Source organism: Chlamydotis macqueenii, chromosome 16 (assembly GCF_036417535.1).
Source record: "Chlamydotis macqueenii isolate bChlMac1 chromosome 16, bChlMac1.mat, whole genome shotgun sequence".
In the NCBI taxonomy this organism is placed as follows: Eukaryota; Metazoa; Chordata; class Aves; order Otidiformes; family Otididae; genus Chlamydotis; species Chlamydotis macqueenii.
This window is the reverse complement of record NC_141571.1, coordinates 16,388,454-16,416,232: the sequence shown is the minus strand read 5'-3', so window position 1 is coordinate 16,416,232 and position 27,779 is coordinate 16,388,454. Positions and strand designations below refer to the sequence as shown.

General features: G+C 70.8%; 1 protein-coding gene across 3 annotated transcripts; it reads right to left on the bottom strand.

Moving 5' to 3' along the window:
* Positions 1–330: 330 nt before the first annotated feature.
* SLC12A5 (solute carrier family 12 member 5) lies at positions 331–27,779 on the bottom strand. 3 transcript variants are annotated; one of them, XM_086760514.1, is made up of 27 exons: positions 27,647–27,779; positions 15,525–15,619; positions 15,234–15,365; positions 14,874–15,020; positions 14,303–14,357; positions 13,178–13,308; positions 12,748–12,989; positions 12,463–12,674; positions 10,159–10,326; positions 9,178–9,276; positions 8,929–8,986; positions 8,106–8,280; positions 7,202–7,320; positions 6,758–6,856; positions 6,507–6,626; positions 6,228–6,332; positions 5,972–6,140; positions 4,886–5,081; positions 4,637–4,806; positions 4,426–4,557; positions 4,094–4,201; positions 3,796–3,918; positions 3,528–3,715; positions 3,218–3,232; positions 2,506–2,639; positions 2,004–2,114; positions 331–1,864 (listed from the first exon to the last, which is right to left on the bottom strand). In XM_086760514.1, exons 1-26 carry the CDS (start codon positions 27,753–27,755, stop codon positions 2,023–2,025), a joined length of 3,393 nt encoding a protein of 1,130 aa, XP_086616640.1. In that variant the 5' UTR covers positions 27,756–27,779; the 3' UTR covers positions 331–1,864; positions 2,004–2,022. The 3 variants fall into 3 exon arrangements, with proteins under 3 accessions (XP_086616640.1, XP_086616639.1, XP_086616641.1); XM_086760513.1 differs by having other exon boundaries at positions 331–2,114; XM_086760515.1 differs by lacking the exon at positions 27,647–27,779 and adding an exon at positions 21,853–21,913 and having other exon boundaries at positions 331–2,114.

Here is a 27,779-nt window from a genome sequence, read left to right as displayed (position 1 = left end):
GGCTGGGGGACAAAGCGCTGCCGCTTCGGGCCAGTGCTGCTGGGAGAGGGCAACTCTTAGCAGGCTGCACTTCGAGTGGAAGCTCAAATCTGCTGTGAAACAAGTTCAGAAAAGTCTGTGACGTCTTTCCCTGAAAACTCTTAAGAAGCTAAATTGAGAAGAGAATGAACCTGCGACCTGGCCCTTTCCCGCGGGCTGCTGGGGCCGGGGAAGGCTGCAGCCTTCACCGCCGCTGTTCCACGCAGGAGCAGCCCATCTCGGCCCTCCATCCCCACGGCCTGGTGCTAGCAGAGCCCTGCATCTCTCCGAATAGATATAGATCTCTATATATAGACTTCATCTGGTTCTATTAACATAAATATGATCACTTTAAAAATACACGTACTGTATTATGTACACTATGTACAGGGGCCGGGGCGGGCACCAGCGGCGCCCTGGCGCCCTCGGCACTGCTTCCTGCCTGGTTCCTGGAACCATTCACGTTTGTTAAAAGCTCCTCAGTTTCTCTGGCGTGAGAGATGCTCGGGTGGGACAACGACGGGAGTGGGGCGGCGGGGGGGGGGGGGGCAGGAGCAACCCTGCAGCTGCTGCCAAAGGTAAGAGGAGTTTGGAGTGCCCCAGTGCACCCTGCTCCGGCCGGAACAGGCTTTGGCCTGCAGCGGCTGCGTGGCTGGTGCCTCGGCCGCCCTGGCCAGGGGGGTGAGGGAGTGCCAGGGTGCTGGGGGGGCGTGGGACCCCTACAGCCACCGCTCGCTGCAGGGTCCGGCCCTCTCAGACCAGGCAAATAGATTTTGCATACACTAAAACTACGCACAGATTCAGACTTTCCTACAGCCATGCCTGCAGCCGCCCGGGGCTGGGGCCAGGTCAGCAGCGAAGCCCTGGGGAGCAGCACGGAGCACAGCAGGGTCTGGGGGGCCTGGGCACACGTGCGGGTGCTGGTACCAGTCAGGCTGGCCGGTGCCGGGGGGCCTGTGAGCCCCTGGTGCCCCCAGTGCAGTGGGATGGGACGGGAGGGAGTTCTCTGCACCCAGGCCAAGAGCAAGCACTGGTGCCAGGAGGCATCAGCAGCACCCACGCATCTCCGGCTCACGCTGCACAAGATGGGGCCTCTGCTCAGCGCCGGACACCGCAGCTCCATGCCATGACCGACGCACAAGCACCAGCAGAGCAGCAGGGCAGAGATAGCCTGGAGTCAGTGGGGAGGGGGACAGGGAGCACCCCCACTCCCCCAGGCTGTGGCTCATGCTGTCATGGGATTGCTGTGCTCCAGCACCCAGCTCCCCACAGCTGCCCCCCCACCCTCTGCTCCCTCCAAACCATCACGCTGCGTCTCCACAAGCTTGGCCCAGGGCCTCCAGAGACGGGCGGCACCGAGGCAGCAGCAAGGTGGGGCTGTCCGGGCCCATGCTGGCGAGGGGTGGTGGGGGGCAGCGCCGTGGGAGGCAGCCCCGAGCGCTGCCGGAGGTGGGGAGAGGAGCGTCTGGCGAGGAAAGTGTGCTGGTGGCCTCCCTCTTCTCCCAGCGCCTCTGCGGCAGGCAGGGCGCGGGCGTCGAGCGGCGGGCGGTCACAGGGTGGAGGGCAAAGGCGCATCCAGCCAAGCTCCGCGCAGGGGTAGCAGCACGGCGGGCGGGCGTCCGTCTTGGCACAGCCGCCCTCCTGCCCGGCCGGGGGCTGCAAGCAGCAGCGCGGGGGCTGGCGGCGGGGCTGGCCCTGCCGGGACGGATGGTGGCAGCAGCGCTGGGCTCCGGTGCGCAGGCCGCAGTTCAGTGTACGTATTTATATATAAACAAGGACAGCAGTGCTGTGATGTTGCAATGAGGAACAGCTGCTCTGGTGGTGGATGCTCCCGGAAGATCTGGTGCTGCAGTTCAAATGGAGAGGTCAGGGGCACAGCCAGCACCAGGTGAAGTTTCCGCACACCGGCTGCCGTCAGGCCGTCCCTCCTCCCCTCCAGGAGCAGGGTGCGCAGGGGTGGCGGGGCGCTCAGCGTGCGGACAAACCTCTCTTGCGCACCGTGTTTCAGGAGTAGATGGTGATGACCTCCCGGCCCCCACCGCGCACCAGGAGCACTCGGTCCAGGTGCTCCGTCAGCACCTCCAGGAATTCCATGTCTGCACAGCTGTCAAGGAGGCCCAACGTCACGATGAAGCACGAGGACGGCTCCACGCCATCCCTGTCCCACGCCAAGCCTGTGGCACGACAGCCCTGCCCAGCCCCGCACCAGAGCCGGGAGCTGCTGTGGTCAGGCCTGAGCCGAGGGGCCGGGGGAGCCCACCCACGCTGAGACCATGGCCGAGCCCGCCCCGGCAGGCAGCCAAGCCTGCAGATATCTGCCTGCACCCTGCACCGTGCCGCTGCGCTCACACATGCGGGTGCAATGTCGTGTGGGCCCACCCTGCATGCGCTCGCTCTGGCGGGCAGGCAGGCTGGCGCCAGCAACGGCTGTCGGACCCAGCCGGGGGCAGGAGGCATGGCGGGGCAGCAGCCCCGTGGGAAGGATACAGTTCTCATCCCCTTTCCGGTTGCGGGGAGGCCCCGGCATGTTCAGCAGCACCAGCTTGGCATCCTGGGACTTCTTCACAATCACCTCGTTGAGCTTCACGGCCGTGTGCATCCTCCGCACGTTGGACTGGTTCCTGGGGGCGACAGCACGCGTGGGCGCAGGGACGGGCACAGCCGCCTCCGGCCGCACTCTGGACCCAAGGGGCCACGGGGCGGGCTGGCCTCCTGCCCCACAGGGGTCCAGGGCTGGGCTGCAGCACGGGCTCGGGGAGCTGCAAACTTTGCCCGGCACAGCCGCTGGCGACCACGAGCCCGGCCCTGTGGCGGCGAGCTGCAGGGCCACGCACGGTGCCGGCAGGCAGCGGCACACCGCGGCTGCTCGGGGCTGAGCCGCGGGAGCGAGCAGGAGCACACAGCGTGAGCATCGCCGCGGTGCCCGTGCTCAGGCTTGCAGCAGCTGCCGGCAGCATAACGGGGCAGACGGGGAGCACGCGGCACGGGCACTGCACGGAGCGCAGTCCGCGCAGGCGCTGGCAGCCACAGCCCCCACGCGCCGGCCGGGTGAGATGTCTCGCACCACGCCCGCAGCCGCTGTCGCAGCGCGAGCCACCCTCGTGCGCCGGGTCAACCCGACAGCGCCGGGCGCCTTGCCCCACGAGCAGAGGCCCCGCTCCCCCTGCCCCCTGCCCCCAGACCCAGCACCCACACTTACAGGTTCTCCCACTCCCTGCCAGGAGCACCACGAGGCCGCGGGGGGAGAGAGAGAGAGAAGAGGTGAGTGCCAGGCATGCACCCCGAGTCCCCGCAGTGCCAGCTGCCCGGGCGCCCCGTCCCTTGTCCGCGCGGGGACCCCACCCCCTCTGCAGGGACGAGCTCAGGGCACCCGGGCTGCCGGACCCCCCCTCACAGCAAGGACTGAGCCAGGTCCGGGGCCCCGCCTGCTCCCGCCTGGCCAGGGTGCGCAGGGATGGCCGGCGCCGCGGGGCGCGGGTGGGACGGGGTGGCAGCATGCGGGACCGTACGGCTTCATGTTGAAGAAGTCCTTGATGCCCTCAGGGCTGACAGGGCTCTTGCTCTTGTTCTTCTCAGCGACAGACTTCTCCTTGGTCCAGGTGAGATGCACCTTCTCGGGGGCCGCCTCCACCTCGTCACCAGGGGACTGGGAGCTGCTGGAGAAGGCGGTGGCGTTTTTGTCGTGGATCAGCTGGACCTGCACAGAGGAGAAGTGGACAATGGGCAGGGGCTGGGGCCAGTCACCTGCCAGGGCCCTGTCCTGGCGCAGCCCCTCACCTCTTCCTCCGGCTTCTCCTCACCGTCGCCCACCTGCTCCTCAGGGACGCTCAGGCGCAGGCGCGTGTTGGCCGGGTTCTTGCGCCGGATGGAGCCACGGGACTCGTCTGTGATGCTCTGGATCTGTGCGGGACAGGGTCAGCCAGGGCAGCGGGGCGGAAGAGGGCTGGGCTGGGCAGGTCCCAGCCTGCAGCCCCGGCTCCCTGGCACGATGAGCGCGCAGCGCTGCGGGGCAGCTCGGCCAGAGGCACAGCCACCACGGGGGCTGGATCCGATCCAGGCTCTCCTGCATCCTCACCTCCCGCTCCCGCTCATTCTTGGTGAGATGCATTTGCTTGAGGATCTGGGAGCGCTGCTCCATCACTAGAGTCTTCTCGTAGGTGTAGGCGGAGATGTCGCTCTCGTGCTGTGGGGGGGACACAGGAGACACCGTGATGCAGGGTGAGCTACACCCACTGCTCCCAGCCTAACCCTGCGTGTCCCTGTGGACCTACATGTCCCCACACTGCTGCATGTCCCCAAGGCCATGTCCCTCCCCCTGTTGCTGCGTCCCCGCCGTGGCAGGGTCTGTCTGGCTCTCCCACATGCTGCATCCCGGACTGTGGCATGCGCCTCCATGCCAGCACTCACCATCTCCACCACCTCCACCTCTGCGGTGATGCGCAGGTGGTACAGGAACGTGGTCAGGTCCTTCTTCATCTGAATGCTGTTGTCGTCCATCTGCGCCACCGTGAAGATCCGCATCTTGCACTTGCGCCACACCTGCGAGGGAGGGAGGCATGGGCACTGCTCGGTGGGGACGGCCCCAGCCCCCCGCCCCGCGCCACGGGGGCTGAGCTACCTTGTGGTGCCGCAAGAGGAAGGGCAGCAGCATGAGCATCCCGCCGTCGTGGACGATCCACCAGACATCGATGTGGCCCTCTGAGAACCGCTCCTGGTTGCCCGGGAACATGGCAACATTCTTGGCCACCAGCAAAGCCAGGTGCCCGGCCGTGGTCTCTCGCACCAGCTCTGAAGGGGAAGGGCCACGTCAGCTGGGTGGCTCACAGCCACCCCCCCGCCCGGCGGCGCCCGCCCCCGCAGCACCTACCGATGAAGTTCCTCCAGGTCTGGTGGTCCTCCTTCTGACGCCAGCTGCGAGGCCAGCCCACCAGCACCGTGTTGTGCTGCAGCCCCCCCAGCCCGCTGGACTGGATGAGGTGCGACATGCCGTCCCGCAGGTTGGAGGAGATCACCACCTGGCAAAAGCCCTTCACCTTCTCCGCTTCCATCAGGCGGCGGATGGACTGGTGGCGGGAGAGGGGGGTCAGAGAACGCAGAGCCTGGGGACAGGCGCGGTGGCCGCCAGCCCCGGCAGTGGCACCCTGGCCAGGCATGGTGCGGGGTGTGGGGTGCAGGGTATGGGGTACAGGGTGAGGAGTCCCCGCGGGGTGCCCAGGTCTCCGTGCCCCACGGCAGGCTGGCAGCTCTGGGCCGGGAGGGGGGAGGCCCGGCGGTGAGCGGAGCTGGCGCACGGCTCTGTGCCGTGCTGAGCAGAGGGTGTCCCCGTGCCAGGGCTCTGATGGGCGGCAGAGCAGCAATTAAGAGTTATTTACTCAGAGAAATTATAACATGTCTGCATGGGAGAGAAGCTGTTTGCTTCCGAAGGCTTAATCTCATTAGCATGCGGCCCGGCTGGCGTGGAGGTGCAGGGGGCAGGCAGGGCTCTCATGCCGGCGGGGGAACGCTCCCATCTCGCGTCCCGCCTGGCACTGGGGCCTTGGGGGCCGTGGGGGCTGTGGGGAGGGTTGGGGCTGCAGCAGCTGCGGGGTAGCTGAGGGGCTGCTCGGCTCAGCAGCCCCTGGCCAGGAGCCGTGCCGTGTTGTGCTGTGCTGTGTCGTGCCAAGCCTGGCAGCAGCTGGCCAAGACTGGGACCGGTGCCTGGCTGGTGCTGGTGTCTCTGGTGTCTGGGGAGGGGGCAGGGGTCCGGAGCTCCCATGGTGCCCCGAGCACCGGTGAAGCGCGGCGTCTCTGAGCTCAGCCCAGTGCCGCCCCAGTGCTCTCCCAGCCGGCAGCGGCCGCCAGCCCTGGCTGAGGGGCAGAAACACCGCCAGGGTCCCGGGGACGGCCCTGGGCACCCACTGCAGGCAGAACCCGGCCCAGCGTGGGCAGCAGCCGCAGCACGCGCAGCTCTCACCTCCTCTGCCCTCTGCGCCTGCGGGTGGTTGTCCAGGAAGGTCCCTTCCAGCACAGAGGCCACGATGGTGAGGCCCTTGCCAGCCTTGAGCTGCGACGTGAAGGACAGGAGCTGCGGGTGCACCACGTTCTGCTCCTGATCCCCGCGGACCAGGACCAGCAGCTGCGGTCTGGAAGGATGGTCTGACAGTCAGCACCTGTGCCCTGGCCCCCTGGCCCCCCTGGCCCCCGCCCCGGGCCCTGCAGCCCAGCCTCACCTCCAGTTCTTGGTGTGGGGGGGACCCTCCTCCAGCCGCAGCAGGGCATAGCGGGCTGCGCTCAGGGACAGCCCCCGGATCCCGTCGCCCCACTCCTTCTCCGCCCTGCGGGAACCAGCAGCACATGAGGGATGCCCATGGCTCCAGCCGTGGAGCACGGCGCCAGCAGCCCGGAGCATCCCGGGAAGAGCATCCTGGGGGAGCTGAGCAGCCTGCAGCGAGGGGCCAAGGGTCAGCCATCAGTGCTGGGCACGGTCTGCAGCCCACGGCCACCCTTACCCGCGGTACTCGATGTATTTGTAGATGAGGCCAGCGATCAGCATGGCGACCAGCGCGTAGTACCAGGAGCAGATGAACATCAGCGCCAGGCAGAGGCTCATGCCCAGGAAGGACAGGGTCCTGCGAACAGCACAGGGCCATCAGCGCGCCCCAGCCCCTGCCACGGTGCTGGGGTCCCTGGCCCGCGTGGTGGTGGCCTGACACCCCCTCCTGACACCAGTCCCATCCCGTCCCGTCTCATCCTGGCTCACCAGTGGTAGTAGCGGAAGCGGGGCCGCCAATTGGGCGTTCGCAGCAGCGTCTGCACTGCACATGCCAGGTTGACGAACATGTAGCACATGAGGAAAAACCTGCAGGAGAGAGCACGAGGCTGAGCTGGGTGCGCCAGATCAGACTGGGGACGCGGTCGGGCCCTGCCACACCTCCCAGCCCTGGGGTGCCACAGCGGGCCCCGCCGATGGGCAGGGGAGCCAGGGCCACGGAGCAGCCAGGTCCCAAGGCCAGCCAAGGTCCCTGGCTCCCTGCGGGGGCTCCCCTCTTCCCGGGCAGGGGCCGGGGTGCTGGGGGCGTGCGAGGGCCGTGGGGTCCCTGCCGGAGGAGCAGGGACCCACACACAGCACCTGCCCGGCTGGGGCGAGGGGGCGCAGGCCGTCTGCCGCTCGCAAAGGCGCGGGTGGACAGAGCGTGCTGCCTACATGGAGAGGATGGGAGCCACCTCGTCCAGGGAGGCGATCAGGATCCCGATCTCGCAGATGCAGGCCGTGAGCAGCAGGGCCCACGTCGGCTCCCCGTTGGCTTTGCCGTGGCCAAAGACCTGGGCGCGGGAGGGGGAGAGCAGGGCGTCAGGGCTCCGCTCGGCCCTGGGCGAGGGTCCTCGGCGCGGCCCGACCCTCCCATGCGCCCAGCCCCAGCCGGGACCAGGGACCGGGCGCACGGGGGGCCGCGCCAGCGCCGTGGCGAGCCGGCACCGTCCCGAGCCGGGCCCCGCCGCGGGAGCGGACCCGGGGCCGGCAGGACTGGGTCCCGCTGCCGGAACAGCCCCGCTCCTGGCAGCCCCTGCAGCCCTCCCTGCACCCAGAGCGGCCCCTCCGCGCCCGGGACCCCCGCCCAGGGACGAGCCCCAGCCCAGCCTCGCCGCAGCCCGCGCGGGGCCGGGCGCCCCGGGACGAACGCGCTGCCAGCGCGGAGCAGCTCCCGCCGCGGGTGCGGGGCGCGGGCGCGTGTCCGGACGCATTAGAAGGTGCGGGCGGAGCAAGCGCTCGGGCTGGGGCTGGCAGGGTGAAGGAGGGAGGATAAAATTAGCCTGCTCTTCCCTGGGGGGAACTGTCGGGTTGGATTTGGAGCGATGAGGCTGCGAGAACGCGTCTTCAGAGAGCAGATAAAACGCGAAACGGCAGCGGGGGGAGGGGATCCTGACCTTTCCTGTCCTCCCTCCACGCCGCGGCCGAAGCCACCGCGGCCACTCGCCGCTGCGCTGGTGCGGGCGGGACGGGCAACGCCTGGACGCGGCGCGGGGGCCCGCTGCTCTCCCACCCCGACGGGAGCCGCGGCCGCGGTGGGTGCTCGGGGCCGGCAGCGCCGGGCTCGGGGGACGCCTACCCTGAGGAAGGGCACGATCCCGTCCCTGGAGATGGCTTGCAGGAGGCGGGGGGCTCCGGTGAGGCTCTGCAGCCCGGCCCCGCAGGTGGAGAAGAAGGAGCCGATGACAATGACCCACGGGGACGGCCACGCCAGGGTACCAACCACCAGGTTCCCGTTGACAGCTTCACCAAACCTGCGGGGCACCGGCATCACCCGCGGCCGGGCCCCGGGAGTGCCAGCGCGGCGGCGGCACCACCCAGTCCCCGCGAGGGACACACGGGACGGGGCGGGACCGGGGAAGGGCCCCCCACCCCCGCGGGGCGTCAGCAGGGTCTCGGGTACCCGGCGGTCTGTCCGCAGCCCCCCGCCCATGGCCGTGCGCAGGGACGAGGGGAGGCGTGGGATGGGGAGGAGGCGGCTGAGGCTGCGTGCGGCTGGGCCCCGTTTGCGTCGGTGCTGGCGACCCAGAAGTGTCACCCGCGGCGCAGCGAGCGGGCTGCCCCAGATACGCAGCAGCGCAGGCAGCCCTGCCTGTTGACAAACAAGCGTGCTGCAGGAAGTGCTGCAGCCAAACGTGGCGGGGGGATCGGGGCACACACGAGCCCCCAGCGCCCGGGACAAGCTCTGGCCTCCCCCGGGAGCCCACCGCATCCCGGTGCCTCCCCCCGGGCACGCTGCCGCCCCGCAGACCCTCCAGTGCCGCCCAGTCTGCCCAGCCCGTCCCGCCTGCAGCCCCCGCCGTGCCCCCACCTCCCCCCGGGGCTGACCCTGCCCCAGCCCGTTCCCCGGGGGCTGCCAGGCTCCTCCCACGCCTGCCTGACGGGGCCCCACGGACACTCACTTGTCACGCAGGACGACCCCCTCGATGCATGCCCCAAAGAGGACGACGGAGCTGATATCTGCCGGGCGGTCAAGGGGAACCAGGAAGATGCGGAGCCCCTGACCTGGCCAGGCCTGCCCCGCCCACCACCCGTGGGGCGATGGGGCCCCCAGCCCAGCGCAGCCGGGCACCCGAGCGGGTCCGCCCCGAGCGGTGAGCCCACCTGCCCTGAGCCCCGCAGCCCAGGCTCAGGCAAGCCCTGAAGGATACAGACAGCGGAGGTGGTGGCGATGGCCAGGATGGTGCCTGTGGGGATGGACTTCTGGGCGTCCCGCAGGTCTCCGGAGCGGTTGGAGCCAGCCATGATGCCTGGGGAGAGAGGGGACGGTGCCGGTGGGCACAGCTGCGGCCCTCGCCCATCCCGGCCGGCAGAGCAGCTCACGCCGGGCACTGCGCGGGTCCTGAGCGCAGCAGGGCAGTGGCTCGGTGGCGAGTCAGGACGAGGAGTGGGCATGCAGCACCCAGCCCCGTCCCCGCATCCCCCCAGCACTTTGCCCCTGAGCCGCGCTCCGAGGCCACTCGAGGATTAGGCTCAAACACTCTGAGGTGACTCGTCCCGTCCGTCCGTAATGAACTCCCGCAGGGACGGCGACGGCAGCACTGACAGGGACAGGGTCCGGCCCTGGCACTGCTCTGGGCAGGCTGGGGGCCAGACTGGGTCACGGCTGGTGCCGGCACAGCCCAGGGGACGACCAGCGCTCCTGCTGTGGCACCAGTAGCTCAGCCCACGTTGCTGACGGGACACGCGCCATGCAACAACTGGGACCTGCCGGTAAGCAGGTGCCAGGTGAGAGGGTGCCAGGGGCCATGTGCCAAGTGGCGTTGCAAGGCCTGTCTGGCGCTGGACCCCACCAGCATTCACCATGCCTGGGACAGCCCAGGGGGTCCCACCGGCCCCGCAGCACTGGCAGAGCTGCAGGCTCCGCAGTAGGACTGGGTGGGGGGGCCCTCCACCCCCAGGGAGCTATAAATAATGGAGCCGCGGGACGTCAGCGTGGCGCCGAGCGGCACCGTCAGATCTGGAATGCGGGTAGCTGCGTGGGCGGCGCAGGCTGCAATCCACCCCCACATTGCCGCCGCCGCACCCAGCACGGGCGGCAAGCGCACGTGGGGCTCCGCGCGAGCGCGCCTCATGGCACGTGTGCCAGCCGGTGCCCGCGGCAGGCGAGCGGGGCTGGCAACGGCGCCCACCTGTGACCGAGGGGAAGTAGATGCCAACGAGCAGGGTGAAGTAGGAGGTCATGTCGCTGAAGACGTAGGGCTGGTCCATGTCCACTGGGGTGTCAGGGGGGCTCACAGATGGCAGCCCCCGCTTCTCCACGATCACGCCCTTGGTCAGGTACGAGCTCCAGAGGTTCTCTGCGAGGAGACAGGAGGCCAGGCAGCACGGCTGGCATAAGCAGGCGCCGGAGAGCCGCCCGCACCCGGCACAGCTCCCTCCCACCCCACAGCCCAAAGGGACGGAGCATGGGGGAGGATCCAGTGCTGCCTCCCCAGTCCCGGCCTCGCCAGGTAGCTGGCATGGCTGGCAGCCAGGGCCACTGGCGTCGGCGGGCGAGGGACGGGGCATCCCCAGCCTCTTGCGGGTGTGCAGCAACACCTGGCCTGGGGACAGGCGGGCAGCACGGGTGGACGACCAGAGCAGGTCCCTCCTGCCACTGGCATCGTCCCTGTAAGATACTGGAGCAGCTGGCATGGGATTGCAGCAGCAAATAATTAAGAGGGTAATATAATTAATGCTGATCAACACAGGTTTAAGGAAAGTGGATCGTGTCAAAGTATCTTGATAATGTTTTTGATGGGATTACGAGTGCGGGGCTGACGTAACAGGCTTAGTGTCCCTCCGTGTGCTGCCTTGGCCGCCGATCATAGCCAGAAACTGGAGCAGCAGCGAGCAGCCAGCGCCTGGGCATGGCGAGGAGAGGCTGGCAGCCCCCGGCACGGCGTTGTGAAGGGGCTGCTGAGTGGGTCCAAGGGGGCCCAGAGGGACCAGCGCCCAGCTCTGAGCACCCCTCCCCAGCCACGTGACCTCCCCTGGCCGCTCCTGGGTGGCAGACGGGGCTGGCAGCCCCCACCGACACAGCCCTGCCCGCCTCGTCCTCCTGGGAGGCGCGCTCCTCCCCGCAGGGAGACCCAGCACCCAGGGCACAGCCGGCCCCAGCCGCCGCTGCCGGGGCTGTGCGGTGACGCCCTGTCCCAAGACACTGCCAGTCTGGTCACCGTCGCCAGCAGCCACCCCAGAGCAGGGTCCCGGCTCTGCCCCAGATGCAGGAGAGTTTCTGCTGCCCTGACACAGACTGGCCGGGCCGGGTGGGTGTCCGCACCCCCTCCGGGCAGGACCATCGCCAGCAGGAGCAGGCCCTACCCCGCGGCCAAGGACTCATTTGCCCCAAGAGAGCTCAGCACAGGACACCCTGGGAGCCTCCCAAACACCCAGCAAGCACGCTCCACCACATCACTGCAACACAGCCCGGCAGCTGCAACCCCGAACGCCACACGCTTAGCAAGGCTGAGCTCCCGCACCTGGGTCTGCGCAGCTGCCACGGCAGGGATGGGCTGGAGAGGCCCCACAGCCGCCCCGGTGCAGCCTCAGCCTCCGTGGGACCCGCCGGAGATGGAGCTGCCCTAAGCTCACCAGGCCTGCCCGGCGTGCCGCGCGGCCAGCACAGCCACCGCCCCGACACCCAGCCACCGCAGGAGCGCCCAGGCTGCCTGCCGCAGCGGGGAAGGGCTGATCCTGTGGGCAGGGAAGCCGGACAGGGTGCTGTGCTCCTGAGCCCTGACGCTCACCCCCGTGCCAAGCGCCCAGAGCAGGTCCTGCCAGCGCAGGGTCTGCAAAGTGTGACACCGAGCACCGGCCCCCGCCGCCCAGCGCAGAGTGTGAGCACCTGGCCAACGCACCAGCAGCTCCAGAAAAACAGGTCAAAAGTGGCTCCTCCCCCCAAACTCACGAGTTTTTCTACGGCTGCGGCCGCAGCAGCAAAGTGCACCTGAGAGGCGATCGCTCCTCTCAAAACCTCAGATCGATACCAGCCTTCCGAAGGCCAGGAGGAAGCAGAGGGAGGATTTACTCCTCCCCAGCCTTTGGGCATCCTCTGGAGCCGTGCTGCTGCGGTCTGGCACAGACCGCGTACGGGCGGCCGCAGCACCCAGCTCGGTCCCGCGGTGCAGGAGTCCGTCCTGCTGCCCGGTGGGTGTGAGCGCAGCTCGCTGCGCCCGAGGGCTGGCGCAGCCCACAGCAGGGATCACCCAGGCGCCCCCTCACCGGGACCCGGCACTGCCCGCCTGCGCCCACACCACCTGCCTGGCATCCCCAGGGGCCAGCTGCCCGCACACACAACGGGTTCCCCGGCACCGGCCCCTCCACCAGCCCCGCGCAGCCGGCACGGCCGCTGCCCCCACCACGGCTCCCCTGGGACTTGTCCTGCGCCTCCATCTCTGCGCCCACGTCCCCACACCTCTGTCCCCGCTCCTCCCTCACTGTGCCGTGCCCACCTTGGATGAGGCCGCTGGCAGCACCAGGGATGCCCTCGATTTCGGTCACGTTGTTCATGGTGAAGTACTCATCACAGGTGGCGTTGAGGAAGCGGGAGGTGCAGAAGAGCTCCCAGAGCTTCGAGCCCACCGTCTCGTTCCCCTCCACCACCATCTTGGTGCAGAGATCAAAGCCGTGGCGCGAGAGGGTCCTGTTGCCCAGGAGGCAGATCCTGGGGGGAGCAGATGCTCAGCCGTGCACCCGTGCCCCCGCCCCACCGCAGCCCCACAGGACGCCGTACTCACGGGAAGCTCGGTGGGTCAAAGGCCGACTTGATGACACCAGCGTAGATGGCAAGGATGGAGAGGATGACACAGCCCAGGAAGACCAAGGCAAACTTGTTGACATACTTGACCCCCACAAACACCACAGTGGCCATGCAGGTCAGCACGCAGGTGCCGTACACGCGCATGTTGTTGAGCATGGCGGCCGCCTCCCCGCTGGCATCTTCTGCTTTGAAGATGGCCATGGCCGGGAAGATGTAGGCCTGGGAGAGAGTCATGGCATCACTGCGCGGCTGAGGGCCCCACGGAGGGGACGTGGGGAAGGGTCCCGTGTCCCCGCTGCAAAGCCTCAGCTCCCTGCCAGGCCACGAGGCGCGGGCAGCATGGGCAGAGCGGCCCCGCCAGGACCTGAGCCCGTGGCGCTGTGCGAGGGGAAGGACTGGGCACGTACCAGCAGGATCTCGATGGTGCCCAGGATGTACATGGCGCCGGCAAAGGTGGTGCCCAGGTAGAAGCAGAGCCCCACGGCCCCACCAAACTCGGGTCCCAGGGAGCGCGAGATCATGTAGTAGGAGCCACCCGCTGCGGAAGAGAGCACAGGTGGGTCCCAGCCCCACCCCAGTGGCACCCCCGCCCCGCCAGGCATCCCAGAGCAGGGGGCAGGACGCCGTTCCCAGGGCTGCAGAGCAGCAGGACCAACCGGCACCGGCAGAGCCGTTCCCCGGGAGCCCAGCAGCCAGGTGTGACGGCCGCCGGGACACATGTCCCCCGTGACGCCAGGCAGGCGCTGGAGCCCCAGGGACACGGGCCGTGCCCTGCTCCATCCTCCCAGCGGAGCCCTCGGAGCCGGGTGGCCGGGATCACAGGTCCCGTGCGGCAGCAGGATGATGAATAGCTTTAATTACACCCCGCGCTGGGGCTGTCAGGGCCATGCCCAGCCTGGCAGAGCAGCCGGGCCAGCGCAGCTCGCCCACTCCCCGCGGCTCTGCGGGGCTGGGCACACGCTGGGTGGGCAGCCTGGGGGTACCCGCATGGCCAGAGCCCACCGGTGCTCCCTCCCCAGGGGCAGAGACCGTGCACAGCAGCATCCTCGCATCCGGCGTGGCTCGAGGCTGGCGGAAGAGGCCACCCCACCACCCAACCCACGGCGCCCGGCACGCCTGGCTCCCCATCCTCCCGCCAGCATCTCTCCCTGGCTCCCCCCGGCCTCGCCAGTCTGGCGGAGGGAGGAGCCGCGGCTGGCAGCTCCCGCTGCCATCTGCACCTCGCACCTCTGGGGACGGGTGGCGACTCCAGCGCCGCGCTCCCCCCGGGCGATGGGGAACCCACGCGGGCTGGCGGCAGAAGGCCGGGGAATGGCTGGCGGTGACGGCCGCCCTCCCGCCCGCGGCACAGGGCAGCCCAGAGCTCGGCCGGCGGGGCCCAGCAGCGGGACGGCCTTGCAGGATGCTCTCTGGGAAAAGCCCTTTGCCAGGCTCAGCCCAGCCCTTCTGGGGTGCAGGGACCCCCGTGGGCACCCGATGGAGCAGAGCGCCAGCTCCCCTCGCCCCCTGCACGCACATGAGCTTGGCTCTACCTGGCACCACGCCGTTGGTGGCAATCGCACTCATGGAAATGGCCGTCAGCATCGTCTGCAGGAAGAAACACGGTGTCGGCACTGGGCAGAGCCCCCTGCTCACAGGGGCAGGGGGCTGGGGGGGCGGGAAGGGAGAGCTGGGGCCGCCCTCGGACGGGGACTCCCCAGGGCCGTGCTGGGCTGTGCTGCAGGGCTGGGACGCCGGGGGAGATCCGGATGGATGGAGGGGTGGGCAGGGCTGCTGGCTGGCAGAGCGGCTCGAGGGCTGAGCCCCATGGAGGGACGGCAACACCATGAGGGGCAGAGGGTCCCCGGGCTGCTGCAGGGCCAGGGCAGGAGACCCCCTCCCACGTCCCCAGCCGCGTGGCAGCTACGATCTGGGTCGCTGTTTGAGCACCGTTCTGCTGCAGATTCCTTTGGGAAGCCGGAGGCTTCTCCTCGCTGGAAGTGGGGCACAGGCAGGGGCAGGGGCAGGATGGGCTGGCAGCAAGTGCACCTCTCCGCAGCTCGGCCGGGGCGCCCCCAGACCCCAGGCAAGGCCGGCGGGGGCCCGGGCGACTGAATCACTCACGCAGGAGCAGCAGAGGAAGACCATGCAGAAGGACTCCATGATGCCAGCAATGCCCACCACCCAGGTGAGGCGCAGGAAGAGGATGACCCCAAAGATGTTCTGGAGGCAGGGCAGGTAGACGCCCATGAAGGTGCCCATCCGCGGGGCCTGTCAAGAGAGCGGGCAGCCCTCAGGGCTCCTGGGCCCGGTCAGCAGAGGAGCAAGGGGTCCTGCTCCTGCTCCAAGGCAGCTGGGGACCCTGGGTGAAACCGTCCCCTCGGCAGCGGCCAAAGGACACGGCTGTCCCCGGGGCGGCCCGTGGCCCAGCACTGCATGGGAAGGGGTTGGGAGAAGGGGCTGCGTCCGTCCCGGATCCCTCACCTGCACCGGCTTCTTCTTGCCCCCGTCATTGTTCTCGGCCTCCTCGTGCTCCCGGCTGCCCTGCGGCAGGTTGGTGTAGTTGGCCAGCCCGCTCAGCAGGGATGAGACCATGGGGCTGGTGTCCATCTCCTCCTGCAGGAACAGCCCCGAGCCATGAGGACAGGCCCTCGGGGCCACAGCCAGCCCCGGGACCCGGGCACTGTCCCAGATGCCACCCCACCACCTGCCCCGCTGCCCAAGCTCAGCCCCCTCCCCAGGGACCCTCCCCGCCTCATCGCCCGCATGCCCTACCTCGAAGAGGGCCATGTTCTTGCCATCGTACTCTTTGCCCTTCTCCAGGTCCGTGCTGTTGATGAAGGGGCTGCTCTCCTTGGGGTTGCCATCGCCTGCAGAGACACCGCAGGTCAGCCAGGCCCCCCCTGCCCCAGCCTGCAGCCCCTGGGCGCCTCCAGCTACTGCAGAAGGGCTGCCAGGGCTCACACCCCAGCCCAGGGTGGGTGGTGGCAGCCCCTGCGTCTCAGCTGTCCACATCGCCTCTCGCACCACGCTTGGGCAGGGACCCACCGGGCCAGCATGCGGATCTGCCGGAGCGCATCCACGCAGTGAGGTGCATGGCGCGGATCCAGGGGGAACCCTCCCGGCGGGATGGCTGGCAGCAATAACTCACGGCACGGGGTGCCGCGGGTGAGCGCGCCAGGGCTACCCACAGTGCTGCATCTGCAGGAGCAGGATGCGGCCGGCCAGAGAGGGACGGTCCCGGCACCGTGCCTGGCAGCGGGACAGGTGGCCAGACGCCTGGTCCTGCTCCCCAGTGCACATCACGAGAGCGAGGGCCACGGCCTCGCCGGCTGGGCTGCAAGGTTGGGAGGGGTCCGGTGGTGCTGCTCTGCTCGGGGCAGCGGAGCCGCCCGCAGAGGTGCAGAGCCCGTGCCATCGCTGGGACGGGGCCACGGCTTCTGGCTGCATTAACAACCTCACGCAGGAGAAACCTGGAGTTGGGCTTAATAGCAGCAAAAGCAGCGGAGCTGCAGAGCAGCAGAAATAAATCAGGCTGGAAATGGAGCAGCAGCGAGGACGGTGCTGCTGGAGCGGCGCAGCCCTGAGCAGAAGCTGGGGCTGGGGGCTGTGCAGGGGCAGCGCGAGGCCAGAGGACGCGGCGCTGGGCACAGCAGCTCGGTGGGGAATGGCCCCCGCCGCATAGGGACACCCGGGCCTGGCCCCCAGCCCCGGGCGGGCAGAGAGGGGCTCCCCGCCATGCACCCATCCCCGCTGCCGCGGCCCCGCAGCTGGGGTGATTGCGCTGCTGGCAGCAGCAGCACGGCTGGGCAGGCTACCTGCACGGGCAGGGTTACAGACCCGCACCCCGCGGCCCCGGCCCTTCCACCAGCCTCGAGCACGGCACCCAGGAGCGCCCGGGGGCACGAGGATGGCACAGAGGCCAGCTGCAGGCCGGGCAACACGGCCACCCACGCCCCGCGGCGGCCCCGGGACAGACCCTGTGACAGTTTGGAGCAGCTCGGGTTGTTGAAGACCGCCTGCCTCCCGCCAGTTGACTCAGTTCGGGATCCTGGGAGCCCATTTGCCTGCGCGCGGTGGTGATTCACCATCTGCAATCTCCCCGGCAGACGCGGTGCTCCTGGCCGGCCGGGAGGCGAAGATCCGAGCACCGCGACTGGCGGCTCCCGCTGGGCGCTGGGCTCCTTCAGCGCGGGACAGCGGGGCGGCAGCGTCCCTGACAGTGCGGCCAAACGGCAGGGCAGAGCCCGCAGGTTCCTCCCGTGCACGGACGGTCACAGCGGCAGCACCGGGATGCCCTAGCCCACAGGTCCAGCTGGCCCCGGTCCGGAGCTCCCTCAGACGCCACGGGCGTGGGTGTGCACCGCCAGCACACGCTCTGCCCCGTGTCCCCCACTGAAGGGCGCGCGGGGGGTTCTCAGGGCAGACCCAATGTGCTCCGTACTCCAGGTTTGGTGTAAAGCGCCGCACCCAGTGCTTGTTAGGTAACAGTGGCGGCATGGGCTGGCACCCACCCGTTCGCTACAGCTCCCACCCACCCGCACCGGCTCCAGGGATCACGTAGATGTGAGACGACCACCACGCTGACAGGGACGCCCTCCAGGCCGACAGCGGCGCCCGTCCCCAGCACCAGGGCACAAGGGTGCAGGGCCGGGGGGTCCGGAGCCCACCTCCCTCCCGGGGCCGAGCAGGGGCACAGGGAGCAGGGGCAGCCTGGCAGGGGGGACGCACTCACAGCCTGGTGAGGCTCCAGGACCCCACCGGGAGAGCGCAGCCCACGGGGGCCTCGCCTCGCTGCCTGGTACCCGGCCGACGACATCACCGTGCTGGTTTCCATGGCAACGGCGAGCCACGGCCGCCTCGGCTCCCGCTCTTATGTAACGGCGCAGGCGGCCGGACGTCGGCCCCGCATGACACTCGTGCCCCGGCCCACCTGCACCCGCCGGAGGGTGCGGCCAGGACCCCCGGCCCCAGCCCACCCCAGCCCCGCGGGACCGGCACTGCCCGGCTCCACGCGACGGATGCCAGCCATACCCCGGGTGTCCACGCTACACCCCGCCAGCACCACAGCAGCACCCCGAACCTCGCAGCCCCTCCTGCACCAGGAGAGGCCCCGGCCTGGCGGGAGGTGGGGACACAGGGACATGGACGCAGCACAGCTCCGGTGTCCCCGGGACACGGTTCAGGTGGACCCCTGGGCACCTGCCTTGCTCCCGGCCCCGCAGGCTGGAGGGAGTTAAGGGCCAGGGCCGCAGGGTCCCTGGTGAGGAGCGCACCCCGCTCCTGCCAGAGCCCATTTTGCCACAGCGGGGCTGGTGCAGCCTCTCCCAGGCAGCTGCCACAGGCTCCCCGCTCCCCTGGTCTGCGCAGGCTGAGGCACAGCCGCACCCCCACACCCCCCCACCTGCCACCGCCACAGCCACCCCTGCCCAGCCACACCGAGGGGGTGACGCTGCCCGGCCCCCGGGACACGCAGGCCACCGCCAGGCACTGCGTCCCACCAGGCCCCCCCCAGAGCCTGCTGAGCCCACCCGTGTCCCGCTCCCCCAGCACGACCCAGGACGAGCGGCACCAGGGCAGGAGCGCGGGCGGGCATGGGAAAGGCAGTGCGAGCGGAGCAGAGCTGAGCCGTGCCAGGCTTCGATCCCGGCTCTCAGCCGCCCCCCTCCCCAGGGATCACTCAACGTGAATTGGGCTTTTAATTTGCTGCGGCGGCTGGAAGGGCTCGCGGCAGGATTGCTGGCAGGAACCCACTGCCCACTGCGGGCACCGCACAGTCCCGCTCGCGGCAGGGGTTACCTGCCGAGGCTGCCCAAAACTGACCTCGCCGCCCGCCCCGGCAGCCCACAGCCCCCAGAGTCCAGGGAGCGTCCTGGGCCCCTGAGAGCTCACCCATCGCTGCAGCATCAGCCACAACGCCATCTCCTAATGGCTTTTCACTCAGCCCTAAATTAGGTTGGGAAGCGTCAAGTCCCTCATCCCAAATCCTCCCTAATCACTTTACATAGCGCAGGGCACCGCGCACTGCCTGTGGGGAGCCCAGGCAGCCAAACCGTATGGGCTAACGAACCAGGGCTGCTTGCTCCGGCCCAGCCGCGGCCAGCCCATGTGGCACCCCACGAGGGCCGGGTCCCGCACGGCCACCGCACACGGAGCCCTGGACAGGGACACTGGGTGCTGGGGCTGCTGCACTGGCTGGGAGGAGAGGGGGGCCAGGGGAGACGCAGTGGGGGCAGCCCCTGTGCCTCCATCTGAGCCTCTGCAGCCCCCCAGGGCCCACCAGCTGCGGGCACGGGGGTGCTGACAGCTCCGGGACCCCCTGCGCCAGGCTGGCCACTGGTGCGATCAGCCCGGGTGCAGCAGCAGCGCGGGGGCTTCTCGGGGGCCCGGGGATGTCCCAGGGCTCCCCTGGAGTTGCACAGGGCACCTTGGCCTTTGCCAGAGCCCAGAATGGCACCAGCTGGCCAGCACCCTGCCCCGCTCCCCTGCGCTCTGCCGCGGATGGCGGCAAGGAGCACCCCTGGGGGACCCCAGCCGCCCGGCGAGCACACGGATGGGCACGCAGTCCTGGCTGACGGCCCCGGCTGCTGCCAGTTTGCTGGAGCTGCCGTGCTGGCAGTGCACGCAGTAGTGCCAGCTCGGGGCTGCAGCGCGGCGCTGGGGTGAGCTGGGGTGGGCTGGGGACGGGTGGGGTGCTCCCCCTGCCCCCCGGCTGCACATTGGCCCTCCAGCCGGCAGGCGCACCGAGTGGCCTTTTGGGCTGGGCTCTTCCACTGCCTGACCCAAATTAGACCAACTGCTACTTCAGACCTACCCTCTGCCTTCCTAAACCCGGGATTATCCTGCCTTTGATCAGCCGGCCCCGCAGGCGCAGGATTTCCAGCACAGGCGCTTTGGCTGGCTGCGTTTAAACAGCTCCCCAGGTTCTCTGACAGCCTGAGCCCTGCCTTGGAATGGCTGGGAACGCAAGCTCCAGCCCAGCCTCCCGGCCTTGGGTCTCCGCTCCTCGGGCAGCCTGATGCCTCCGGGCTGGAGCGCCAGCACGGCAGCCTGCAGCGGGGCTCCGCCTGACACTTCCACACCCCAAAGGGAGCGGAGCAAGCTGCTAGCCTGGACATTGCAGGCAGCAGCCCTGCCTGCTCCCCACTCCGTGCCGCCTCCCCGGAGGGTCTGCCACTGGCCCAGTGCTCGCAGGCTGCCAGGGCTGGAGCCCTTCCAGCCCTTGTCAGGGAGCTCCCGCAGGCTGCCCAGAGCGGGGACCTGCAGCGGGCACGTGGCTTGGCCCTGCCGACAGAAATGGCCTAAGCGGCACCCAGGGCTCCGGCAGCTCGGCGAGTCGCGGGTCGGCCAGCGCTGGAGCAGCCGGACGCATAGGGAGGATCCCTGTCAGCACGCAACAGCTCTGCCACCCCCCCAGCACCCACAGTCTCTGCAGACAGACCCCACACAGGGAGCTCAGCGCAACCCTCGGGGGGCTGGGGGCAATCCCATCACCCCGCAGCAGCCACCTTGCCATGCGTCTCCCTGCAGACCCCCCGTGTTCTCCCAATCCCCCGGGGCTCCCGCTGCCTCCAGCCCCGCGCCTGCCGGCCCACAGGGCACCATCTCGCCAGTGCGAGGGCTCTGGGCCAGTCTGCCTGCTCCAGTGGCACCGTGTCCAGCCCTCCCGCCAGACCCCAGCATGGCAGAAAGGCCTGCGGCCGTGCCACCACCACCACTGCGATGGAAACGCAGCGAGTGGGAGCAATCCTGGGGCTGCAGAGGGCAAGGGGAGGGCAAGAGCCCAGGGAAGGGCATGGCCGGGGCCAGCGCAGCTCCCCCCAACCCAGCAAGGTGCCCCCAGAAGGCTCCTGCCAGCCCTGACCTTGAGTGGAGCCGCCAATAAACAAGCAAATAAGCAGGCTGAGGTCGGCAGAGCAGAGCGAACGCCAAAAGCCACGTCGCGGCTGTGCCCAGAGCCTCGCTGCAGGCAGCCGGGGACTCCTGCAGCGACTGCCAGGGCCGGCCGTGCCCTCCCGACCGAGGGGACCTGGCAAAGGGACTGGGTGGGGGGCTGCGGGGAGTCTCAGAGGCACTGCAGGTCCCCCCCGACACATTGCTGCATCTCCCCGGGTCCAGCCCACCCTGTGTCCGACAAACACCTGCAGGAGAGGGGGCCGCACTGGCACAGCTTCCCAGGCTGCACGTGGCCCGCAGGACCCGAGGACCCTCACAGCAGCCCAACCGCCAGCGGGTGCCCCGGGGAGGGCTCAGGCAGAAGCCCTGGCACTGGTGTGGCTGCTCCAGGGCCTGGCGGCCCCGCTGCCCCGTCCCCTCGCCCGCGGCGGCTCAGCCCGCCCGCACTGCGCCGGGGCTGCAGCGTGCGGGGCACGGCAGGCTTGGCAGGGAACGGCACAACCTGGGCCGGCAGGGCACGGTACAAGCTGGACTGAGTGGACCAGCTCGGCTTGGCTCGGCTCAGCAAGGCTCGGCACAGCTTGGCATGGCTTGGCACAGTTCTCACGACTTGGTATGGCAAGACAAGCCTCGCCACGGCTCGGCTCGGCACGGCTCGGCACTGCGGAGCGGCCCCGGGCCGAGGGGCTCAGCCGGACCCGCCGCAGGGCCCGGGCGGCCGCTTCAGCACCACGGACAGCGGCGACGCGCGGCGGGCAGAGCCCCTCGGCCGGGGGCGGCGGGGGAGCGGCGGGGGGGGCGGTGGGAAGGGATGGGGAGGAGGCAGTCGGGTGGGGGGGGGGCAGCCGGGCGCGGGGACCCCTGCGGGGGTCCCGGGCGGGAGGGAGCGGGCGGGCGCTGCGGGGGCTGCCCGGGAGAGCGCCCGCAGCCCGCACCCCCCGCCCGGGCTCGGCTCGGCTCCGCGCTCCGGCCGCGCTGCCGGCTCCCGTGGCTGCCGCAGCGGCGGGAGCGGGGCCGGGGCTGCGCGGAGGCGCCCGCCGCGGGCATCCGCGGGCCAGCAGCGGGAGCGGCCCCCCAACGCCCCCACCACCGCAGCCCCGCGGACCAGGAGCCGCCGTCGCGGCTGCTGCCGGCGCTGCCCGCCCGCCCCGCGGCCCCCCGAGCCCCCGGCCCCTATTCCCCCGCCCCGCGACCCCCGGCCCCTCACCTTGGCTGGCGCCGCCGTCGCCGTCCTCGCAGTCGGCCAGGTTGTTCAGCATGGCGCCGGCCGCCCGCTGCCGCCCGCAGCTGCCCGCGCCGCGCTCCGCAGCAGCCGCGGCCCCGCGCCGCCCCCCGCCGCGGTGGGAGGGGGCTGCAGTGCGGAGGCGCCCGGGCTCACGGCTCGCTGCTGCCGGCGGAGCCCAGCGCGGCCGCTTGCTTCATCACGTATGCGGGAGGCATTGCCCCCGCCGCTGCGGGGAGGGGAGCGCGGCGGGCAGGGGCGAGGCGGGGGAGGGCGCGGAGCTCAGCCCGGGGCGGGGGGAACTGGGGCACGGCAGCGCTTCGGGCCCCGGCGGGACGGCCCCACACCCCGCCTCCAGCCCCCACACCCTGCACCAGCCCCCACACCCGCCCCCGTGCCAGCTCCCACACTCTGCACCAGCCCCTGCACCCGCACCCACACCTCACACCAGCCCCTGCACCAGCCCCCACACCCTGCCTCCAGCCCCTACATTGGCCCCCACACCAGCTACCACACCCCCCGCACCCCACGCCAGCTCCCGGCCCAGCCCCGGGACCAGGCACCCAGCTCGGGACATGCACTGGGACAGACCCCGCGCCTGCGGGGCCGACACATCCCCAGGGGACGCTGAGGCCTGGGGTCAGGGTGACCCCCTGCCCACGCAGCCCCGGGCGGGGCAGATCCCGGGTGGGGCAGCTCCAGGTGGGGCAGATCCCGGGTGGGGCAGTGCCAGCCATGCCTAGGAGCTCTCTGCAGGCAGCAGGGCCCCAGCCAGGGGCCGAGCCCCCACCCCAGCAGCAGGACCGGCCTGCAGCCACCATCGCCAGACCACCCCGGGGAGGAAGGGGACAGGCAGACCACCCAGCAGCAGGGCTGCGGTCGGCAGAGGCTACTGTCCCGCTCTGTCCAGCCAGGCTGCAGCAGCCCTGCAGAGCAGGGAATGCTGCCTGCAGATGGGAGGGGGCTTGCCCTGAGACCCCCAGGTCACCAGGGGGGCTGGGGTCCCACCGTGCCCAAGAACACCCCAGCACAGCCCCCCAGACCCACAGTGGGGCAGATCTGGGGCTGACGTGGGGGAAGGGCCGCCAAGGGGCCACCCCCCCCCCCCAGATCCTGTGGCCTCCAGAGGAGCCCCCGACCCTGGCAGCCCCCCCAGCAGGGCCGTGGGGCCGCCTTCAGGCCAGGGGCTGCTGACGGGACCCCACGCTGACCCTGCAGCGCCGTCTGCAGCCCCCACTTCTTTCACTCGCTTAATCCAGGAGGATCCCAGAGCTGGAGCTGGCGGCAGCTCCCGGCATCTTCTCCGGAGTAGGCTGAGATCATGACAGCCCGCTGGCGTTAGTTACTTCTTGACGGCTGTAATTAATTGTTTACTTTCTCCTGGTACGGGGCCAGCTGCTCTGCAGCGCAGAGGCTCCCTGGCCCTCACCTTGCGGGGCAGGAGGGCTCAGACCCCTCGCACCAGCCCCGCTGCCGGCCCCTGCCCACTGCAGCCGGGACCCCTGGGCCTGGTGTCCCCTGGGAGCCACGCTGGCTCAGCCCTGGCTCCACGCAGAACGGCCGCGGCCAGGGTGGGCAGCTCAGGGGCCAGCAGAGCACCACCGCAGCCCCTCACCCAGCCCCCAGCCCTGCTCCCTGCCAGGGACCCTGCGTGCCAGCCGTGGCGTTGGGGTGTCCCTACCCGGCTGCAGCAACACCGGCCCCTCGCCCCCACGTCCCTCAGCCTTGAGTGGGAGACAGCACCGGAGCAAGGGACTGGCCAGCTCCCAAGGGACGAGGCTGGCCCCCACGCGCCACCCGTGCAGCCCGGGCTGTGGGTAGGACACAGCGGGCAGAGACCCCTCCCCTGGCGGGGCCGGGGGGTTTGCAGAGCCCACCCATGTGCAGAGGCTGTGGCCGGGCAGAGGGGCAGCGGGCCGGGGGCCGCGTGGGGGCCAGCCAGCTGCGGCGAGTGCCGAGACAACGGTTTTGCGCAGGAGGCCGCAGCGCGTGGGCTCGGCCCAAGAGGGATTTTCCTGCTAAAACAGATGGGGGGGAGGGAGCACGTGAAAGACCACTAATCCCCTAATCCCTGGATTATGGCTCCATTTCAAGGGCTGGGATTTGCTGGCAGCACAGGGGGGCTACGCCATCAACCACATTCACTTAGCCCGCGCGCACTGGTGCATCGGGGGCGACCCCAGGGCAGAGCCAGACCCAGGGGGCTGGACCCCCAGCCCAGCACTGACCTAACCCCAGGCGAGCACCCTGCCACGGGGCTGGGGTACGCGGCCTCAGCCCACCGGGGGCATGGAGCTCGGCACGGCCTGGACAGCTCCGGTGCCAGACCCCTTTCCCAGCGCTGCCCCACCGGAGCTGCAGGCAAGGGCACGGGCAGAGCTGGGGACAGAGGGCATGGCGGGGGGATCAGCTGCAAGTGGCCCCCAAGCCCGGGCACAGGCAGCATCCTGGCACGGGGCCAGGCGTGGCATCAGTGCTCCACTTAACCGGCAGGGCTGCCCGGGAATGACGGGGGAGAGCTGCGCAGCTGCTCCGCCAGGCCAAGGGGTGGGCATGGCGCAGCTGGACCCCCCCCCCCCCAATGGAGACTGCTGAGCTGTGCGAGACCCCCAGGAGCCAGAGCCGGTCCGGGATGCACAGCATCCCTGCAAACTGCCCTGTGCCACTGCAGACCCCACAGAGCCCCCCACACATACCCCAAAGCTCCCTGTGCCTGCCAAGCCATGCGGACCATCCCGGTGTGCCCCACACTGCTCCGTCCTACCGGCCCCACGAGCCCGGGGGCAGCACCTCGGCGGAGCAGTGGGGCAGGGCAGGAGGACGTGAGCTCCTGCGTCACAAGAGCCCTGCACCGCGCGCAGCTGGCGCGCTGACCCCAGCTGCCCTGCCCAGATGTCTTGCCCGCAGCAGGGCCGTGGTGGCGGGCAGCACAGCACAGGGATCAGCGGCGGAAGCGACCTCCTCCCGCCGGGCCCCGCTCCCAAGCAGTGTGGCCAAGAAGGCCGCGAGCAGCCCCGTAGCAGCAGCAGCACCTGGGGGACCCCGGGCCACCGCAGCTGAGCAAGGGCCAGAGGGCACAGTGCTGGACACGGAGCGGCTGCGCTGCCATCGCCGCCTGCTTGCGGTAGGGTCGGGTGCAGAAGCACAGCTGGCCAAGGCTCTGGGGTGTCCCACGGCTCACGCGGCTCCCGCTACCCGGCCCCACAGCCTGTGCGGGCACCCCCAGCCCTGGCCCCCTCCAGAGCACCCCGCGGCAGATTCGGCGGCACAGAGAGGCCTCAGGAGGGTGCTGCAGGCGCCTGGGGAGGAGTGCCACACCCCACACCCCCCCCCCGCCATGCCATGCAGCCCCTCCGTGGTGCAGCCCCTTGGCGCTTTTAACGACACCCCCCAAGAGCCCCTGTCTCCACGAACCTGCCTTGCACGGCTCTGGGCTGGGGGGGCCACAGGGGCCCCACAGCGGGAGGCCATGAGCAGAGGAGGCTCACACACCCCCGTGCCTGGGGCCTCGAGCGGGGCTGCATGGGCCCTGCCCCACCCTCACAACCGGCCCCCAGGGCAGTGCCCCCGCAGTGGGGCGGCCCTGCAGTGGGGTGTCTGCAGGCAGCAGCCATGGGGCCGGAGCTGGTGAGGTGCCTGCCGCCACCCAAGCCCACTCCCTCGGGTGCCCACCCCCCGCCCGGGGCGGGACCCCCGCCCGGCTGCCCCACACAGCCCCGCCCACAGCCCCCGGCTCCCCGCGAGCGGCTGAGCCCCCCCAGCATCAGGAGCCGCCGGCGGGGATGACACCGGGCCCAGTTTCCATGGCAACGAGAGAGGCTCCTTAACCAGTTGGTTGCCATGGCGACTGCCGCCGAGCCCGGCTGCCTCGGGACACGGGGGGGCTCCACTCCAGGGCCACCCCGGTGCCCCCCGAGCCAGGGCAGCTGCCCCACGGCCAGCGCCCGCGGGGGGGGGCGGGGGTGCAGCCCCACAGCAGCGCCCCGAGGGCGGGGCCAGCTCCGCACGGCTGGTATCCCGGAGGAGGCCCACCCGATCCCCGGCCCCCCACGCGCGGGTGCTGGCGGAGGCTCCCGTGGGTGGTGGCTGCGGGGCCGGGGGTGCGGCCGGGGCGGGGTGGGGCGGGGCCGGGCACACTCCCCCCCCACCCCCGCCGGAGGCCGACCCGCCCCGGCAGCGCCCCCTGGCGGCCGCGAGGCCCCGCGCAGCCCCGGCCGCCGACGCCCGCGGGCCCCGCACAGACCCCGCACCCGCCCCGACCCCCCTCCCCAGGGACCCGGCACGGCGCAGGCAGCGCGGCACCGCCCGGGCAGGGGGTCCCCGTGCCGCTCCGCACCCGCCCCGAGGTCCCCGGGCCTCCGTCACCCCCGGCCACTGCCAGCCCAACCCGTGACGCGGGAAAGGGCCAAGGCGGCACCCGGCCGGGATCCCGTCCACCCCGGCACCGCGCAGGCGGCTCTGCCGCCCCCAGCCCCACGCCAGCCCCGCGAGCGCACAGCCCCAAGGCACCCCCTCCCACCCATCCCGCGGGAGGCTGCGCCCACGGCCTCAGGGCCACAGGGGCGAGAATGGGGGCGGCCCAGGGGCTCCCCATCATGCTGCTACGACCCCTGGGCACGCACCCTGCCACGACCCCTCAGCACGCGCCCTGCCACGGCTGCAGCCGACCCACGGTGCAGGGTTGGTCCCAGGCGCCTGATAGCAGGGCCAGGCCGCTGGCCGTCCTCTGCGAGGGCACAAGGTCACAGCTCAGCCGGGGAGGGACGCTGTCCCCCCGCACACCCACCCCAGCCAGGCCCGCTCCACACCAACAGTCGGTTCCTGGAGGGGCACAGGCTCCAGCCGAGCACTGGCTGCTCTGCCCTCAGTACAGCCCACGGGCCAGGCCCAGCTGCCCCAGAATGCCATAGGGGGGACAAATGGCCCCGCATCCTCTCACCCCCGGGTCCAGCACGCCACCATCCCCCACGGGATGTCGGGCAGGAGGCCCCAGAGCCAGAACCCACCGGCGGGGGCACAGCCTGGCCCGGCCGCTGCAGCACCCGTCCAGCTGCTCGCTGCCTCCCACCAGCGCCCTTCGCCGAGGGCGCAAGGTCACAGCTCCACGCAGCGCGGTGCTGCCGTCGGCCGGGTTTCTGGGATCGATACGGCTCCGGTGACGGCGCAGCCCCGCCACCACGTCCCCCGGGCACCGCAAAGCGACGGCCTGCCGGCCCCAGCGCCCACCACAGCCTGGTGGGCTGCCACTGCTGCGTGCTGGCCAGCTTGCCCTCCCCATGCCTTCGCACCCCGGCTGCAGCCCCACCGCCCCCCTCCTCCATGGCCCCCAAGGAGCAGTGCAGGGCCTCGTGCCCCACAGCTGCCCCCCGCGCGCCAGCCGTGACCCCAGCTCTGTCCCGCTGCCAGTCCCACGGGCACGGGGCCCTTCTCCGGACGACCGCTGGGGCAGGGATGGGGCAGCGGGGCTCCCTGGGAACGAGGGGTCGTGTCCGGGCGGCCCAACCTTGTTCCGCACCCCCCGAGTCCCGCGCCAGCCCCACTCAGGAAGTCCCCACCGCCTCCGAGGGGCCTGGCCCACCCGGGGCGCCTCCGCACCCCCCCCTCAGTGCCCCGACGGCCCGGCCCAGCCCACGGATTCTGCTCCGCCGGTTTGTCCGGTGGACCCTGCCCCACGGAGCCTGCTCCATGGGGCCTCCCCGCCGGCCCTGCCCCACGGAGCCCCCCCCGCCCACCGCGGACCCTGCCCCATAGCCGCCCCCCCGCGCCCCCGGGCACTCACCTCCGGCGTCGCGGCCGGGCAGGAGGCCGTCCCCCCCGTGGCGGCCGGGCGCGGAGACGGGCGCGGGGCCGTGGCGGGGCAGCGCGGTGACGGTGAAGCGCCAGCTCATGGCCCCGCCGCCGCCACAAGTGGC